The sequence below is a fragment of the Anarhichas minor genome, unplaced genomic scaffold (assembly GCF_050575085.1).
Source record: "Anarhichas minor isolate MPS153535 unplaced genomic scaffold, ASM5057508v1 ptg000028l, whole genome shotgun sequence".
Lineage (NCBI taxonomy): Eukaryota > Metazoa > Chordata > Actinopteri > Perciformes > Anarhichadidae > Anarhichas > Anarhichas minor.
Window position 1 is genome coordinate 17,854,664 of NW_027466474.1, and position 17,020 is coordinate 17,871,683.

The 17,020-nt window shown below is 41.1% G+C and overlaps 3 protein-coding genes across 4 annotated transcripts; all 3 read left to right on the forward strand.

The window, feature by feature from the left end:
• Positions 1 to 679: 679 nt before the first annotated feature.
• LOC142962768 (cyclic nucleotide-gated cation channel-like) lies at positions 680 to 5,111 on the forward strand. The gene is made up of 10 exons (XM_076103404.1): positions 680 to 768; positions 1,302 to 1,412; positions 1,526 to 1,711; positions 1,821 to 1,931; positions 2,615 to 2,721; positions 2,989 to 3,476; positions 3,598 to 3,876; positions 4,140 to 4,238; positions 4,466 to 4,843; positions 4,938 to 5,111. Exons 1-10 carry the CDS (start codon positions 680 to 682, stop codon positions 5,109 to 5,111), a joined length of 2,022 nt encoding a protein of 673 aa, XP_075959519.1.
• Positions 5,112 to 6,224: 1,113 nt separating this feature from the next.
• Positions 6,225 to 9,972, forward strand: LOC142962708 (calmegin-like). Of its 2 annotated transcripts, XM_076103326.1 has the most exons (6): positions 6,225 to 6,302; positions 6,677 to 6,763; positions 7,666 to 7,785; positions 7,927 to 8,029; positions 8,500 to 8,573; positions 9,211 to 9,972. In XM_076103326.1, the coding sequence occupies exons 2-6, from the start codon at positions 6,692 to 6,694 to the stop codon at positions 9,217 to 9,219; spliced, it is 378 nt and encodes a 125-aa protein (XP_075959441.1). In that variant the 5' UTR covers positions 6,225 to 6,302; positions 6,677 to 6,691; the 3' UTR covers positions 9,220 to 9,972. The 2 variants fall into 2 exon arrangements, with proteins under 2 accessions (XP_075959441.1, XP_075959439.1); XM_076103324.1 differs by lacking the exon at positions 6,225 to 6,302 and having other exon boundaries at positions 6,315 to 6,763.
• Positions 9,973 to 10,729: 757 nt separating this feature from the next.
• On the forward strand, positions 10,730 to 14,885 carry fgl1 (fibrinogen-like 1). The gene is made up of 7 exons (XM_076103545.1): positions 10,730 to 10,798; positions 11,659 to 11,827; positions 11,956 to 12,115; positions 12,193 to 12,281; positions 12,907 to 12,995; positions 13,447 to 13,634; positions 13,721 to 14,885. The coding sequence occupies exons 1-7, from the start codon at positions 10,739 to 10,741 to the stop codon at positions 13,917 to 13,919; spliced, it is 954 nt and encodes a 317-aa protein (XP_075959660.1). The 5' UTR covers positions 10,730 to 10,738; the 3' UTR covers positions 13,920 to 14,885.
• The last annotated feature ends 2,135 nt before the right edge of the window (positions 14,886 to 17,020 follow it).

A 17,020-nucleotide genomic window follows, 5' to 3' on the forward strand; every position in this document is an offset into this window, starting at 1 on the left:
AGCTCAGAGGCCACTTCAAACAAGGCTCTTGAATACAGATGAGCTCGCTAGTGAAAAGGAACACACATGCACACACCATTTGCAATTTAAAATATGCTTTTAGGGTGCCACGTGATCATTCCTTTGATCAATCAGCCGCTGATTTGTTCACTCCATCCACCCATCCACCTCTTCCAGCCCTTCGTGATGACTGTCTTGTGAATCCAACTAAACAGATGGAGATAGGATGCCGCTCAACTAAGGACGGGAATTGAACTGACGGATTGATGGGCTGATGTTTGGATATCTGGAAAATCTATCAGGTTAGTTGAGTTTAAACATCTTTCTGTCTCCCCCTCTTCTGATCTGTTGTCATAACTACTATACAGCTTGTTGCTATGCCATCTGGTATCCGTGGTGATGCCTGATACAGGTGACTTCGTACTGGATGACCTTCCCTTTTTTCTGACTGTGGGTACATCATTGCGTGTGTGTGTGTGTGTGTGTGTGTGTGCTGGTTAGTGAGTTGTGTGTGTTTGTCAGTCTGCGTGAGCCTCTTTTAATGTGAGTGTATGTCATTACTTGCATTTTATAGTGTTGTGCCTGTGTGTTTCTATTAGTGTGTGTATCTTCAGTTGGGTATGTTGGAGATGATGGAAATGAACTGAGCCTTGCTGTGGTGTGTGTTTGTCTGTGCAGTATGACAGGTCCAGTGCAGGATTCACATAGGCTGTCTGTGAAAACGTGGACCGAGGATGAGAGTGACCGAGCTGACAGCACACCTAGCAGGTAGGCTACACATACACACACACACACACACACACACACACACACACACACACACACACACTTTCATGATCGTATGTATGATGCTGGTGTCTGTACATACATAGGGATAGCTGCCACTATGACACAAGTAATTTTGCAATTGTGTAAAATATAAACATCTATTGAAAATTAAAGCTTTGTAATACATAAATCCAAAAGGAATCATAAACTATTTGACAACATTTACGTAGAGTGCTTTGATGACTACAGAAAGTGTCGGTCATTCATTCGCTAAAACTTTGAGTGATATTGGATTGAGGCTGGCAGCAGGTTCATCTTTTTGGTTTTACATTGCATTCCACCCTAGGTTTACAGAGTTGTGTATTTTATTAACAGCTATATCATTTAATAATGTCTAGATTTTGCATTTAAAGCTGCACCAATCAATATTTTTATATTTAAAAAATGGTGTGAGGGAGAAGGAGATACTAGTCACTGAATTATTCCATTTATGTTTTTGTGATGTGTGTGTGTGTTGGGGTACCTGTGTGTAGAGCACAGTCGATGTGTGATGACACTTCCTCAGAGCTTCAGAGGATGGCGGCCATTGACAGAAGAGATATTAATTCCCAGAATTCCTTGCATGGGCGAGGTGCTCTGTCCAGGTATGACCGCTGACAAATAACTAATCTACATGTTGACTGTTAACTCTTTGACTATTCAAAAGAGCTGATTACCGGTGCCCTTTTTTCACATTTGTCTGTCTACCTGTCTTCAGGATAGTTAGTATGGTGATGACTCTGAGAGAATGGGCGCAGAAGAGTTTGGCTGAGGAGACGGAGAGACCGGATTCCTTCTTGGAACGTTTCAGAGGCCCCGCCAACACGGACATGCAAGCCCCGCCCAGCAGGTTCAGCCACAGCGGCTCTGATACAGAGCATGAAATCAGACGCTCTAGACGCACGTAAGATAGAAAAAAGAACAAAAACAAAAGTCAAAATGCGTACACATTAAAACATCAACTGGCTTGCATATAAATCTCTGCCTTTCTGTTTTCTTTCCCTCTTTGTCAGAAAGAGGAAGTGTAATGTCGAGGTCTTATCACCATCTGATGATGCATACTACTACTGGCTGATGGTGATCGGTGCTGCTGTATTTTATAACTGGACCCTGCTAGTTGTCAGGTTGGGAACAATTCTTGGGCCTGTACAACAATAATAGTGGCAATTCTTCTTCTTGTACTACTGTGAAACATATATCTTAGGCACGCCACTGACTAAAGTCCCTTTCACACATCCATTCTATCCCAGAAAGGTTCAGAAACATTTCCCGCTTGGGGTCATAGCTCATGTGAACGGGAACAGTCATTGATAGTCAGGGAATCTGACCTTAACCCCCCATCTTCTTCTTCTTCTTCTGTTGAGTTTTATGGCAGTTGGCATCCATAAGTGTTGCATTACGGTCATCTGCTGGACTGTCCCTTGCCCCATTCATTACGGTATTTCCATGTCATGTGTGAAAAAGGCGCAAGACAGAAATATTCCCAACATGTGTGAAAGAGGCTTAGAACTACGACAACTCCTTCTACACCTCCATTTGTTTAAGTCGTACCACTCATATCAGCATCCTCTCCAGCAGCAAAAAAAGCGCCGATAAATCCACTGTACACAACCTGCCCAGCACTAAACAGTAGGCAGACAAAGTTAGCGATTAGCAGGAACTAGTCGAGCATTTAGGGGCTAAAGATCCAGACTTTTCCCTCAGGGGTTGGTAGAGACCAAAATCAGAACTAAAAGAAGAGTGAATATTGTACTTGCTGCTGTGATTTATTCCATTTGCCAGTGTCCCAGTGTATGTGCTTCTGTAGGGCCTGTTTCGATGAGCTCCAGATGAGGAATGTGTTGGTGTGGCTGGTACTGGACTACATCTGTGATGGAGTCTATATCCTGGATATAGCTGTTCGTCTCCACACAGGTACTGAAAAAACTGCTGGTATAATTGCTACTTGAAAATATTTGATAAAAAACTTTGATATTAACCATAGACTCCATATAGGAAGAGGACATATTCACTCATTGGTTTGCCCCCCTGCTGGCCATTAGAAAGAATGCAAGTTCAAGGCACTTCCATTGGCTTCAAACCCGGAGGTTGCCGCCAGGTTTTAACTAATATGTTTGTAATGTGAGAGACTCCCACATTCATTCCTTGATTTATTTATCTATGTTGATCATCTATGTGAAGGTTTCCTCGATCAAGGCTTGATGGTGAAAGACATGCGGCGTCTGAGAGAAGCCTACGTTCGAACCTTGCAGTGTAAAAGTGACATCTGCTCCATCCTCCCAACCGACCTCCTGTACCTGGCCGTCGGAATCAGCTACACACCTCTTCTTCGATTCAACCGGCTGCTCCGTCTGTCACGCCTGTTTGAGTGGTTCGAGCGCACAGAGACACGGACGGGCTACCCCAACGCTTTCCGCATCTGTAAACTGGTTCTGTACATCCTGGTGATCATCCACTGGAATGCCTGTGGATACTACAGCTTCTCCAAGGTCCTCGGACTGGGCTCTGATTCTTGGGTTTATCCCAATGCATCAGATCCTGAGTTTGGCTCCTTGACCAGAAGCTACATATACTGTCTGTACTGGTCCACTCTGACGCTGACCACCATTGGAGAGACGCCTCCTCCTGTTAGAGATGAGGAATACTTGTTCCTGATATTTGACTTTCTGGTAAGTCTATAGCAAAGGTGTACTTACGCTGATATTATCTTACCTTGACTGATCCACAAAAGCCTTTTTTGTGTGTGTGGATCCCAGTTTTACAATACTAACACTGGTACTTCTGTCATAGGTTGGTGTTCTGATTTTTGCCTCCATCGTGGGCAATGTTGGATCCATGATCTCCAATATGAATGCCACAAGAGCAGGCTTTCAGAGCCGCGTAGACACACTGAAACACTACATGCAATTCAGGCATGTGAGCAAGGTGCTAGAGCAGCGCGTCATCCGCTGGTTTGACTACCTCTGGACCAATCAGAAGACGATAGATGAACAGGAAGTGCTAAGGAGCCTGCCCAATAAATTGAGAGCAGAGATTGCTATTAATGTTCACCTGGACACACTGAAGAAGGTAGAGACACATGTAGACCATGTGACCCAAAATCAATTTACATCTCAAGCCGTTTTTATCCATCAGTGGAAAGCATTATGTCATCATCAAAAGGTTGAATTCTGCTAAAACACACACAGGACCTGAACGTTTTTTTGGTATCTTTGTCTGTGTGTGTGTGTGTGTGTGTGTGTGTGTGTGTGTGTGTGTGTGTGTGTGTGTGTGTGTGCGTGCGTGCGTGTGTGTGTGTGCGTGCGTGTGTGTGTGTGTGTGTGGACATATAGGTGCGTATCTTCCAGGACTGCGAGGCAGGCCTCCTTGTAGAATTGGTATTAAAACTTCGACCACAGGTTTTCAGTCCTGGAGACTACATCTGTAGAAAGGTTAGTATTAATTTTACTGGTACTGTTGCAGGACGAAGCATCAAAACATCACAGGGTACTTTTAACTCTTACCAGGTATTTTTACAATTGATTGCAATACATATACTGCTGTTTGTAGCCTGCATTGCTACTACTAGTAACACTCGGCTACTCGGCTCGATTTCAGTTCTCGCCCCATTCTTATAAAACTCTGATGTATATTCTATGTCTGTTTGTTTTTTTACAAGGGAGATGTGGGTAAGGAGATGTACATAATCAAAGATGGCCAGCTGGCAGTGGTGGGGGAGGACGGAGTCACCCAATTTGCTGTTTTGACTTCGGGAAGCTGCTTCGGAGAAATCAGCATCCTGAACATCAGTGGCAGCAAGATGGGGAACCGGCGCACGGCTAACATTCGCAGTCTGGGATACTCAGACCTGTTCTGCCTGTCCAAACAAGACCTGATGGATGCGCTTCAGGAGTTCCCCCACGCCAGGGCCCAGCTGGAGCAGAGGGGGCGGGACATCCTGCGGAAAGAGGGGCTTCTGGATGAATTGAATGTGTCCGCAGGGGAGGAGCTCGAGGAGAAGGTGGAGAGGCTGGAAACCAGTCTGGATCGGCTACAGGTCAGTACTGTTAGTCCACTACTGCAGCTGCTGCTGGTACTGTTGCCATGCTCCAAACAAGAATGGTAACAACTACCGATCACCTTGTTTTCAGACGTGTTTGGCCCGTCTGCAGAGTGAATTCAACTCCTCCCAGCTTCGACTGAAACAGCGAATCACAACCCTCGAACACAACGTCACCACGGTGGCAACAGGCAGCGGCTTCCTGTCGGACGAGAGTGTTTTTGGTGGTGACGGTGTGCGCAGTGAAATCAACATCCGGCTTTAAACAATGTAAATACACCATAAACCTCTCATTTTGTTTAAAAAAAATTGTAAAAATAGTTTGTACTTTATTGTAAAGCTGTCTTAATGTCTTTGTTTCTTCACTCCTTCAAAATTTCTGCCTCTTACAATTTTACACACTTTTTAAAGGAGAATGTGAACATATTTGGCGGTCATTGAATTCGTTATAATGTGTGTAGCAACTTATGCCCCGATCAGACACAGAAACGTGCCTGTGGAACGGGATGTATAGGATTGCATAGTAAAATAACATACTGGCTACTACAGAACTAACCAGTACACTACTATGGAACATTAAAAAGTCAAAAGAGTGTCCACTTGACTTGTGTCCAACACGTGTCTTCAGTTATGTCATTGACCAGTAGGGCGCGGTAAATCTCCATAAATGCTTGTGATTACCGTCCTGTTATGAGAGCTGAACATGGCACAGATGCATCATCTTAAACTTCATAAACACAAGTCCAGTGGATTGTTCAATTGGTCGAAACGTCTCATTCTACCTGAATAAAATAAAGTGCTCATAAACGTTCGATCCTCATATTCGCTTCAAGTAGAACGTATTTCAGTTTAAAGGAATAGTTCAACATTTTCGGCATGTCAAACTATCCCTCTAAGCACATTGTCTGTTACAGGTGTAGTGTTATCTATAAAGGTTATTTGTAAGTCCCTTGAAGCCTTTTTTTCACAATTAATGATAATTTGAAAATAAAAACGTATATGATTTTTTTTATGGTGGCCAGAGCAACGACTGCTTATTTATCTTATGTCCTAAATGAATGCATATGAAACAACACAAGCAATTTGATTATATTACGCTTATATTGTTCTTCAATAAAGTGAACCTTCCTTGCTTTGAATCTGTTTCTGTCTCATAGATGTTTTAAATGCTTTTTACTGTTGTTGAAACCAATCATTCATTACTTATCAGCAGCTTTAGTATTAAAATACTGTTAAATACTACCCTTACACTGAGCATTTATTTTGAGCATGATAAACGACATACACTGAACACAGCTATACTTCATAACCATGAAAGGCCGTTCATGTTAACACTCCTCTAATGTGGCCACTGCACGCTCTGCAGCCTTGTCAGCAAGTGACCTGGGACCAAAGTCCAACGTTTCAGGAAGTCACATTACTTGTGAACCGTGTGAGAAATCGCTGTGTTAAAAAGGTAGAAGCATGCTGTTTGGTCCTCTGTAGCTTCCTCTGTGCTTCTCTTCCTTTTACTCTCACCTCTTTCCCTTTTTTAATCTTTTGTTTTTCGTCCCTCTCTGCTTGCTCTCAGACTCTTCCCCTTGTGTATGTTTCTTTGCTCTATCAGTGTGTGTCTATAATCTTCTTTCTGTCTTTCGTTCTTGCTTGCTTATCTTTCTGTCTTTGTAGTCCTGGATCGAGATAGTTCTCTCCTGCTCCTCATTCAGAGTCTTTGCGTGTGAATTGGTTTCACGTTGTGTGTGCACATGCAGTGTATTTACCGTTACTGTGTGTACTGTATGTGGATACGTCTTATATATCTTATACGTGTATGAATGTGTGCGCATGGAGGTGTGTGTTTCAGACATGGAGATGAGCTTTGTGTGCCTGTGTATGATGCTGGTAGCCAGCGTGACACCTGTGTCTGCTGCAGCACAGGTACGTTTTATTGCAATTTTAATTTTCAATGAAATACGTCTATAAATCACTATTAGGAAAAGAGAATTATTTTTCTTTGCAAAATATTTATTGATGACAACACACGTCGTACACATACTGTAGATGTACAGATTGTATTATAAATATAATTAATTAATATTGTTAATTATTACCATTATAAAACATAAACAAACAATACGAAAAGTAGATAGAATAAATCCAAAACAATCAATATTAGGCAAGAGTATTATAACATTTTTTATATTTTTTGTTTTTTTTTAGCTTCATGGTTCTGTTATTAATCAATGGCTCTAAAATATTTTTAAATGATTTTGAAACAAATATGGTTTGCTTGGCAATCTAATGTACGTACAGGTCATGTAACAAAGGTAATGGGCTGGATGAAATCCCGATCAACCTCATGTGAGCATTTACTTACTATTGTTTATTATTTTGACTATATTTTGGACACTCTTACGAATAATAAATCGTGTCAAAGTTCGCCATTAACGTTAAAAAACGTGTTAAGATATTACACAGTTACTATATGCTTCCCAAAGCGGCAACACCTGTCTCAGGTTTTAATCAGGTTCACACACCACCTGGTGCTTGGATATATAACTAAATATGCAGTCAGCATATTTCCTGTACTGTAGCTTTTATGGCCTCCCTCCTAAACTATATCCCTTGTTCTATTCCTTTTTAAATCCCAAACATTCTCTTATTCGAATCCTTTCCTCATTCTTTACTTTCACATGATCATTTCGTGGTCATAGTGTTATTATCGAGGTACTGCCGTTTTTGTTTTGTTGCTTGTTAACAATTATGTATGCTGCACCGTAGGTTGGATAAACTGTAGACATCAAATAACAGTATTCTGTAACAGTAGATGTGTATTGCAGCCCGGTATCATAGAGAGCCTCCTAATGGCCACCCTCCAGCGTCCCTGGCTCTGGGGGGTCTACGTCTTCATCGTTGGACTTCCTGCCATTCTCTTCATTAGCTTCATGTGGCCTGACAAGGTAGAATATGCCTGTTTGTGCATGTGGATGTGAGTGTGTTGGTATCCAGCATTAGAACTATATGCAGCATGATTTGTGAGTTTGGTCCTCTCGAAAAACAGTTTAGCTACAAGCAGTCAAATCATGTGTATGTGTTTCTAGAGATTTGGTCCCCCTGATCAAGAGTATTACTACAAGAAGTCTGATGATGCTCGACCAGATGATCCTCAGTTCTCACAGCGGACAGAGGCAGTGCATATCAAAGGTAATGTTTTGTTTTTAGATTATTGCAAGTACAGGTAGTAGAGGTGTTACATCCGTAGTTGTCAGAGGTGGACTCAGGCTGTCTGAGGGGCAGCTGCATGCGTTGGGGCATCTCGTTTCATTCACTGGAAGGTCTCCCTAGAGGGCACTGCATGTTTTATCACCAGGAAGTGAACTTTATAAGACACTTTATGATGTTTTCTTCACTGGAAGGGCACCCTGGAAGGAACTGCATCACGTTTTCTCAACTTAGAGAGCCCCCTCAAGGGCACTTTATCATGTTTTCTCTACTGGAAGGGCATTCTAGAGAGAACTGCATCATGTTTCACCACAGAAGGGCACCCTTAGGGGGCACTGCATCACGTTTTGGGCGTCCAAGGGGGCACTTGTGCACTTTTTTTCATCACTGGGGCACGTTAGGAGTCCAGATGTTAGTAGTAATGATAGTAATGTCTTCTCTTCTATGTGTAGGAAAGGCTGACAGAGCTGGAACGAGGAGGAGAGACACTCATGGTAACCAGAGGAAGTGTGACTTAGACCTGAAGGTAAGATTCAACAGACAATATGGAGTTGATAATGACTGATAATGTCATTATCCTGTGATCATGTTGATTCTAAAGGTGCAAACGCACATTTGAAAGCTGACATCCATCCATCCATCCATCAAAGTAGATGTAATTTGTATGATAATACGTGGATAATAGCTGGTTTTGTTATCATAAGGTGCTCAATAATACAGAGTATGTATAACTGTGGTGAGCGGGTTTAAAAAAGGGCAGTTAATTTGATGAATAACCCATGACCACATCTTGGGGAATGTTCTGGCACTGTGCTATCGAGCAAAACCAAAAACAACCAAAAACCTCAGAACACAGAGGACAGCTCCAACCCAAATGTCTGGTAAAGAGGTCATACATCATCTTGCAGAATACTGGAATGCTAATAACACTGATTATGCTGTTTGGGTAGAGCTAAAGTCTTTTTTTTCCCATTTTAGCTGAAATGCCTGGCAACACCTTCAACTATTACCCCTTTAAGTTTCTAGATATTATGTTCGAGGCCATAACAATTTATGTGCATTTTACCTGTTGCTTTGCCAAATTAGCATATTACATTTTCTCCTGGAACCACGAAGACCTTTTATCACAATGATGATTTTATTGCGTGTGTGTATTTGTGTAGGATCATTGATCATCAACGCAACGACGCCAGGAGAGGAGAGCACCACCAACACACAAGAGGATGCTGGGCAATCACATCTTTGGCCGTATTGATGACTGGATAAAACCATCGGTTACCATCATTGTTATCACAAAGTCCACCTCACTACGATTTTGATTCGATTCGGCTCAGGGGCCTGCGATCGACAATTTAATTACATAAAGATTAAGTAAAGGCGTATCTTAAAGATGATATGTATCGATGTTTTCAGTTTTCATCGATGTTATTGAATCTTTGATCATTAAATCAATATATTAATCCAGATTGATGGATCCCTAAAACTACACAGTGTGAATGTGTGAGGACTTACTGACTGTATTATAGTTTTGATTCATTTATAAATTAATCGATATAAGAGTAGTAGTTGTAATTATTTATTTGTGTGACGTATAACTTGTATATGTAATTTACTATGATTATTGTTGTTATTGATATTATTGAAAAATAAAATAATATATGTATATATATATAATTATATTTTTTATTATGAATATATCATTTTTATTGCACACACAATGCCAAAAATCGATCTGAGAGTATTATATTTGAAGAACTCTTCTTTTTTTCTATGTGTAGATAATAATACATAACATGGTCTCATCATCTCAGGTCTGTCATTTGGTTGTGTATGAAACTAGCACCACTACCTGGTGGCCGTTGAAGGCAGATGTAAACATTAACGTCAGCCATTTATGGCAAATAAAAACCTCCTTTTGACACAAACCGGTCTGGTTTTTCATTAATACAGTCAGGATCTGACAGTGACCTCCACAGCTGCAGCTGTGCACCACTTCAGCAGGATTCACTGGAGATGAAATGTCTCCTTCTGGCCCTGCCGCTTCCCGCCTTGTTCACAGCTGACCTTCAGTGGCATTTAGCTGCTCGCGACGTTTATTTGAAATGGCACCATGCTGCTCATCAACAAAATGACTACTCGAGTCTTTCAATGACACTCACAGAGCTGGATAAGCGGCCATGGAGGAGCAGGAAAACCACAGAGCTGGCAGGAGGAGAGCAGAAGAGAGCAATGAAGGAAATGGAGAGGACAGATGGCGGATCTCAGACAAAAGGAGAGGGATTTGGGGGATGTTGATGATACATTTTGGGCCTAGTTTCCTCTGATCAAATGCATATGCTTGCAGAGGAATGTGTTTATATATTTTTTTCACATTGCCTTCTATTAAAACAACAATGGCACAAATCTATTCTCTGCTCTCTTTTTTTCCATTACATAAGAGAGATTTTCCTCAGAATGCTTTTACTTTTGCCAAGTGATCATCTGTTCTCGAGACACTCCCTGCATATTTCTTATAGTTTATGACTGTAGAGAATCAGGCATTTCGTCAGTTTCTTCTCCTCCTCGCACACAGGTTTGTTTGGCTCCAGATGTCTGGAGAACATTAAAAAAAACACTACACTCTGACAACTAGAAGTCTCCTTCTGTCTTGACTTCTTATCTTTTAGTTTTGCCATCGAGACAAGAAGAGGAATGGGAGGCTCGCGGCTGCTGCTCACAGGACTGATGGTCATCGCAGCTTGCTCTCTATGTGTAAGTGCTCTGCGAAGAAGCCGTCAGGCTGCAGAAATATTTCAATTCTTAGCCATAGATGTTCTCCGAGACATCATTGTGTGTGCTTATGCGAAGGTGCTCATATCATATATTTTCATATCTGGATATGTATTATTGTTCATGGTCTTACTGTATCTACATACAACTTAAAACTGTAGTCTTTTCAAGTTGCGGGACTAATAGCAGTGAAAGTGACAAACAGCCTCATTTTTCACACTACCACTATCAAAATACTCGCCCTGTTTTAACAGCAATGGGGATCGTTAACCATATCCTGGCAATGGTAGTTGTGATATCTTTGTTGTTGTCAGAGTGTTCTTGTATTTATGTACCTGTCGACACCACGTTGCAAATAAGGAAACACTTAAAAAGTGAGGTGATTTTGTCTGGTTGTGTTCTCTTAAAATGAAGAGTTAAACATTTTGGCAAATACGCTTATTCGCCTCCTTGCTGGGAGTTAAGAGGACAAGGTGGACACCACTCTCACATCTGTACAATAAACATGAAGCTTGAACCAGCAGCTGGTTAGCTTAGCTTAGCAGAAAGACTGGAAACAGGGGGAAAGAGCTAGCCTGGTTGTGTCTGAAAGTGGAAAAAGCTCACTAATTAACATGTTATATCTTGTTTGTTTGTGTAGTCACTGTGAGATAGCCACTGCAAAGAGATAGACTTGGTGCATAATCCCCATCAAACCTCAGCCTCCCATATTAACATACTGCTTTTTTTTTTTTGTACGGATTAAACAATAGATATTTACTCCGTGTATATTTAATCTCAGAGTTGTGGAATGAATATTAGTGAAGATCCTCACACATACAGTAATCCAAATGTGTGCGTAGGCGTCAGGCAGTTGCAGTGAGGAGGTGGCTCGTCTGCGGGAACAGGAGATGCTTCTGAAGGGCCAGCTTCAGAAACAAGAGGTCCTCCTACACAGACTGAAACTGCTGAGCCAACCGGGCATCGAGGACAAAGCCAGAACCAACCAGAGCCAGGACAACGAGTCCACAGGTCAGGGCCCCGGCCTTTAGGACTCCAAAACAACATTTGAGAGCTTAAAATATCGTGTTTCAGGTCTCATATTGCAGAAACGGGAGCCAGATGATGCACCAAATACAGACAGTGTGTTTGTGTTTCAGACTGCTCCCAGCTCTTCAGTTCTGGCTCCAAATCCAGTGGTTTCTACACAATCAAACCCCACGGCAGCCCTCACTCAGTCAGAGTCTACTGTGATATGAGTGATGGAGGTGGTTGGATCGTCATTCAGAGACGGATCAATGGGACGGAGAGGTTTAACAGGTGTGTCTGTGACGTCTGCTATCTAGTGTAAAATAATGAAATGAAAAGCATCTTATCTATCTATCTGTACCTGTCAGGTCGTGGGCAGAGTATAAAGATGGTTTTGGAGACATGGCTGCTGAGTTTTGGCTCGGAAATGACAACCTGCACTACATCACCACACAAGGTTGATACCACTCCAAAAAAACATTTTTTAAATTGTGAAATTTAAAGCTGCTCTAATCAATATTACCATCAATGATTACTTGTAATGTGAAATGTGGCATCACAGCAACACACCTGCTGAGAATTATCACCCGACTCTGCAGTTCCCCTCAGCTCTACGGAGCATTTTAGCATCTTTCAGCTCATTGTTTAGGTTTTCTAAACCCTCATCTTCACTGTTTTGTGTCACGCTCACCATTGTTATCAACCGTCTTTCCAGCAAACAGCAAGAAGTTGTTTTTTGGCAGAAAAAAAATATTGGATTAACCCGCTCAATGCTACCTTCTCAGCAACAAACAGCAGGAAGACAAGTTAACGAATAGCTGGTGAACATAGAGGAGCATTTAGAAGCTTTCTCTCAGGAGTTGGTGGAGACCAAAAACAGAGCTAGGAGAAAAGTGAATTTTGGACTTTCATCACGTACAGAAACATGATTCCAAATGAAAGCTAATGTTGCTCCATATCTGTTGGGTGTGTAAATAGTCAACCGTTTGCCAACATGACAACAAGCTGCAAGAACCTTCCAAAAAAATGAATAATTCTTCTTTTTGTATTTTCAGAAGGCTTTTATTGTTTGTCTGTTACAGGGAACTATTCTCTGAGGATTAACCTGGGAGACTTTGGTGGTTACCAGGGCTATGCCGAGTACAAGAACTTCAAAGTAGCCAACGAAGAGGTGTTGATACTGACTGACCACTCAAATGTAGAAACAAAATTTGATATAAGATTAAATATTTTTTGGGGTTAAAATATAGAAATATTTGACAATGCTTAGGAAAGGAACAATACATCTCAGATATAGTTATTTGGTGCATCTAATCATCTTGTAAACGTGTTTGTATAAGGTAGTTTTCCCTCTTCAGCCTTGTGTACAAGCTTGAAGGAATCGTCAACATTCTGGGAAATGATTGGCTTTCTTGCTGAGAATTAGATCAAATATGTATTTTCATGTCTATCTACTCTGAATAGCCGGTTAGCTTAGCTTAGCGTAAAGACTGGAAACAGGGGGTAACAGTTAGCCCGGCTTTGTCCAACGTTAAGAATTTCACGTATTTTCCAAAGATATCAAACTATTGCTAATATTTGAAGCAAGTTGAGCAGCTCTGCTCATATCACCCTCTCTACAGGATCACTACCGACTTACTTTTGGAACCTATCTAGGTACAGTTGGAGATGCTCTGTCTGGAAGATATGAGGTTGGTGTGTCAGAGTGGGCCAGTCACCAGGGCGTCCGATTCAGCACCTACGACCAGGACAACGACAACTACAAAGGAAACTGCGCACAGGAAGACAAAGGAGGCTGGTGGTTCAACAAGTACGAGTTCCGTTATATATTCACATGCAGCAAGATGCTCACATTTATTCATTACAGTAAAAAAAACTAATTCTATCAATCCTTAGGTGTCACTCAGCCCATCTTAATGGCATGTACTACCCCAATGGGTACTACAATGCGATGACGGATGATGGTGTAGTTTGGTACCCTTGGAGAGGATGGTGGTACTCCCTGAAGACAAGCGTCATGAAGCTGCGACTGACTGACTTCAAGCTTGATCCCATTGACGACCCCAACGCTGTTCCTCGCAGACCAGCTTCCTAGATCAGACATGAGGGATATCAAGTCCTCTTGGCTCTACTATTTTGGTCTGAAACAGCTGGGCAAACAAGCTCCTTACTAAATTTGACGAAGCAGCCCTCACAGTACGTTGGAACTAGATTTACCAAATTTGGTAGGAACGTGTATCACATGTAGACTTAAAAATAAGTATGTTTGGGCCATTCTCTAAACCTAACAGGAAGTCGGATATTTTTCCCTGCATTTTTCGCTGTTTCCAGGTGCAACACATTAACAAATTCCTCCTCTGGAATTTATCAGATCCACTTTAAATTTAGTCAGTAAACTCTTAAGACCTTAGTGATTAAAATGTATTAAAAGCTTTATGTTTAATGGAATTGCGTAACCGTGGCGGCCATTTTCACATGATTCGCCATTAAAAAACAAGCTGATGTAACTCCACTGAACTTGCTCAAATCTGTCCCAAACCTGGCATGCTTGGTAAACGCATTGGCTTGAGGATGTGAACAAGCCGACTTTCACTCATAGTCATGGTGCCATCTACTGGCAACAGGAAGTCAGCATTATGCAGCAAACCACTTTCTGCGACATTTTCATGATGTGTTCTACACTTGATGTAGAGCAACATAATGCATTCTTGCGCATGTTCTCTAGCGCCACATTTGCAATACTTAATGTCCAGCGCCACAGAATCCACGCAGGAAAAAAAACGTCTAACTCATACAGAAGGTGTTTGATGGGCACAGGGATTCGCGCCTGCGTCAACCGCTGTCCCGCCAGTATACCCCGATCATCGCTGCTTGCAGCTGTAACAATTGTTGTGAAATCAGCGACTGTGGCTAAGTGGAGAGCAGGGCCATCCTTCAACCAGAGGATTGGCGGTTCGATCCCTGGCTCCGCTAGTCGCATGTCGATGTGTCCTTGAGCAAGACAACTAACCCCAAAATTGCTCCCGTAGCTGTGCGGTTTCCTACGGTTTAGAAATGTGATAGAATCTGAATTGTAAGTCATTTTGGATAAAAGCGTCTGCTAAATGACTGTAATGTAATGTAATGTAAAATCATATTTCAAATTAAAAAACACACTCAAACATAATCTCATTTCTCAGAAAAGCTTCCTGTGCTATCAGATTGAATCTGGGTGGAGCAAAGTAGCAGTAATTGAGTAAATATACCAAGACAAACCAAAGATTCAATCGCCCACATTTCTGAAGTGGAATGAAACTGTACATTTGAACGATATAGTGAAATCTTTAAAGACTTAAACAGCTTACAATGTACTTGCAACAAGACTTGTGAAACCTTTTGCCTGGTTTCGATACATGAATATTGTAAGGGGAAGTAACTTGCACACACAGCTGTCTGTTTTGGTGGAGAAAAGGGAAATCTGATGTCAGCATGCGTGTGTCAGACACAGACGGAAAGACTGGACTGAGGGAGCGGTTATCAGATCATTGAAAATGGCTGTAACAAGAACTGGAAAGTGTTATTTTTACACAATAATACACGAGCAGCTGAGCTCAGCACTGGGAGTTTGCCAAGATTTAATGAAGATTAATATAAATTGAATCACAAACATTTGATATAAAAGAATTACATAAATACAATGAAAAAGAATGGTGCACAGCGATAGAGTTATTTCTTTGGTAAGATGTTACAAGTGACATAATGTAAGAAAAACACAAATATAAAGGATTACTTTCAGGGTTTTAGTATTCTCGGTGTTACAGCATGGGTCAAAGAATGCAAGAAAAAATTGGAGACCAGACAAGTTAAAAATAATAAATAAGCACATTTATGTACAAAGTAAGAGCAAATGTGGAAAATTAGTAATCAATAATGTAAGCACGTGTGGGTGTGTGAAAATGTCTGACTCAACCAAAAACAGAATGGCTGCTGTGTCAAACGAGGAAGAGAAATATCAATCAAGGTGGTGAGCTTTTATAACCACACCAGGCTCATTGTGTGGCTCATCAGCTGACGATCAACATCCTGCCGAACAAACAGGAAAAGGAACCCCTAGTGGATTAGAGGGGTCGTCATCTGTACTTCATAACCACGATTCAAAGAATAAAACAAGGAATCACTTCCCTTTGTCCAATGAGTCGTTTCATATTCTTGCATAAGTACCTTTAAGACCAGACTTACTGTCACATTCAAGGATGCCTTAAAGGGCCAGCTTACCCCAATATGTACCTCTTACCTGTATAGTGTTTTTTTTATCAAGCTAGATTGTTTTGGTGTGAGTTGCCTAGTTGTGGACATATCAGACATAAATATGTCTGCCTTATTTCGAATATAATGGAACTATTCAACAGCAGAGGAAACATATTTAGATTTTGGGGTGAACTGTCCCTTTAACGTTAACCATAACCTTTTGCACACTTTACTGATCATGTGTTAGCATCTCTGAAAGCTCGGATAGAGGCTGGTTATGATGCTCAAATCCTTTCGGATTCTCTCTGTACCATACACAATTTGTTTATTGATAGAATGGAGTGTCTGTAAAAAAAAATGGTCTCATTTCCCACATATTGTGAAGGGGTGATTTATGCCACAAAGACAATGTTTGGTTGGATTTAAAGGTTGGATTTAACATAGGCACCACCTGCCGAGTGAAAATACTTGCACAAGCGTTGTAATCACAACTGGACTTTAAATTGCTGTGCAGAAAGCAAATCCATGCATGCCAGTAGCCCAAAATGAACATAAATCAACAAATATCAAATGTATCTGTCAGATTGTTTGAGCCACTGATGAAAAGTGATCTGCTGCCATTAATGTATTGATTATAAATCCATATATTAAAATTGCTTAATTGCTGTGACCCTATTACTCTGAGCGTGTTTTGTTTTTTAAAATGTAGTTTCATTTCTGAATATCAAGCCTTTAGGAATTAATAATAGCCCTTAATTGTAGCCTATACGCTATCTGGGTTGAATATGGCTGAAATGTAAGTTGACATTGTGTAAAATGTGAAAAATAAAAACTTAGTTTGTATTTATACTTTAAGACACCTCTGTAACGTTAAAACAAAACCGAAAACAGTCAGACAGCAATTTAAACCATATACGAGAGAATAAAACAATCGTCAGAGAGGCGTGATCCTTTATCTCGTGGTACGCT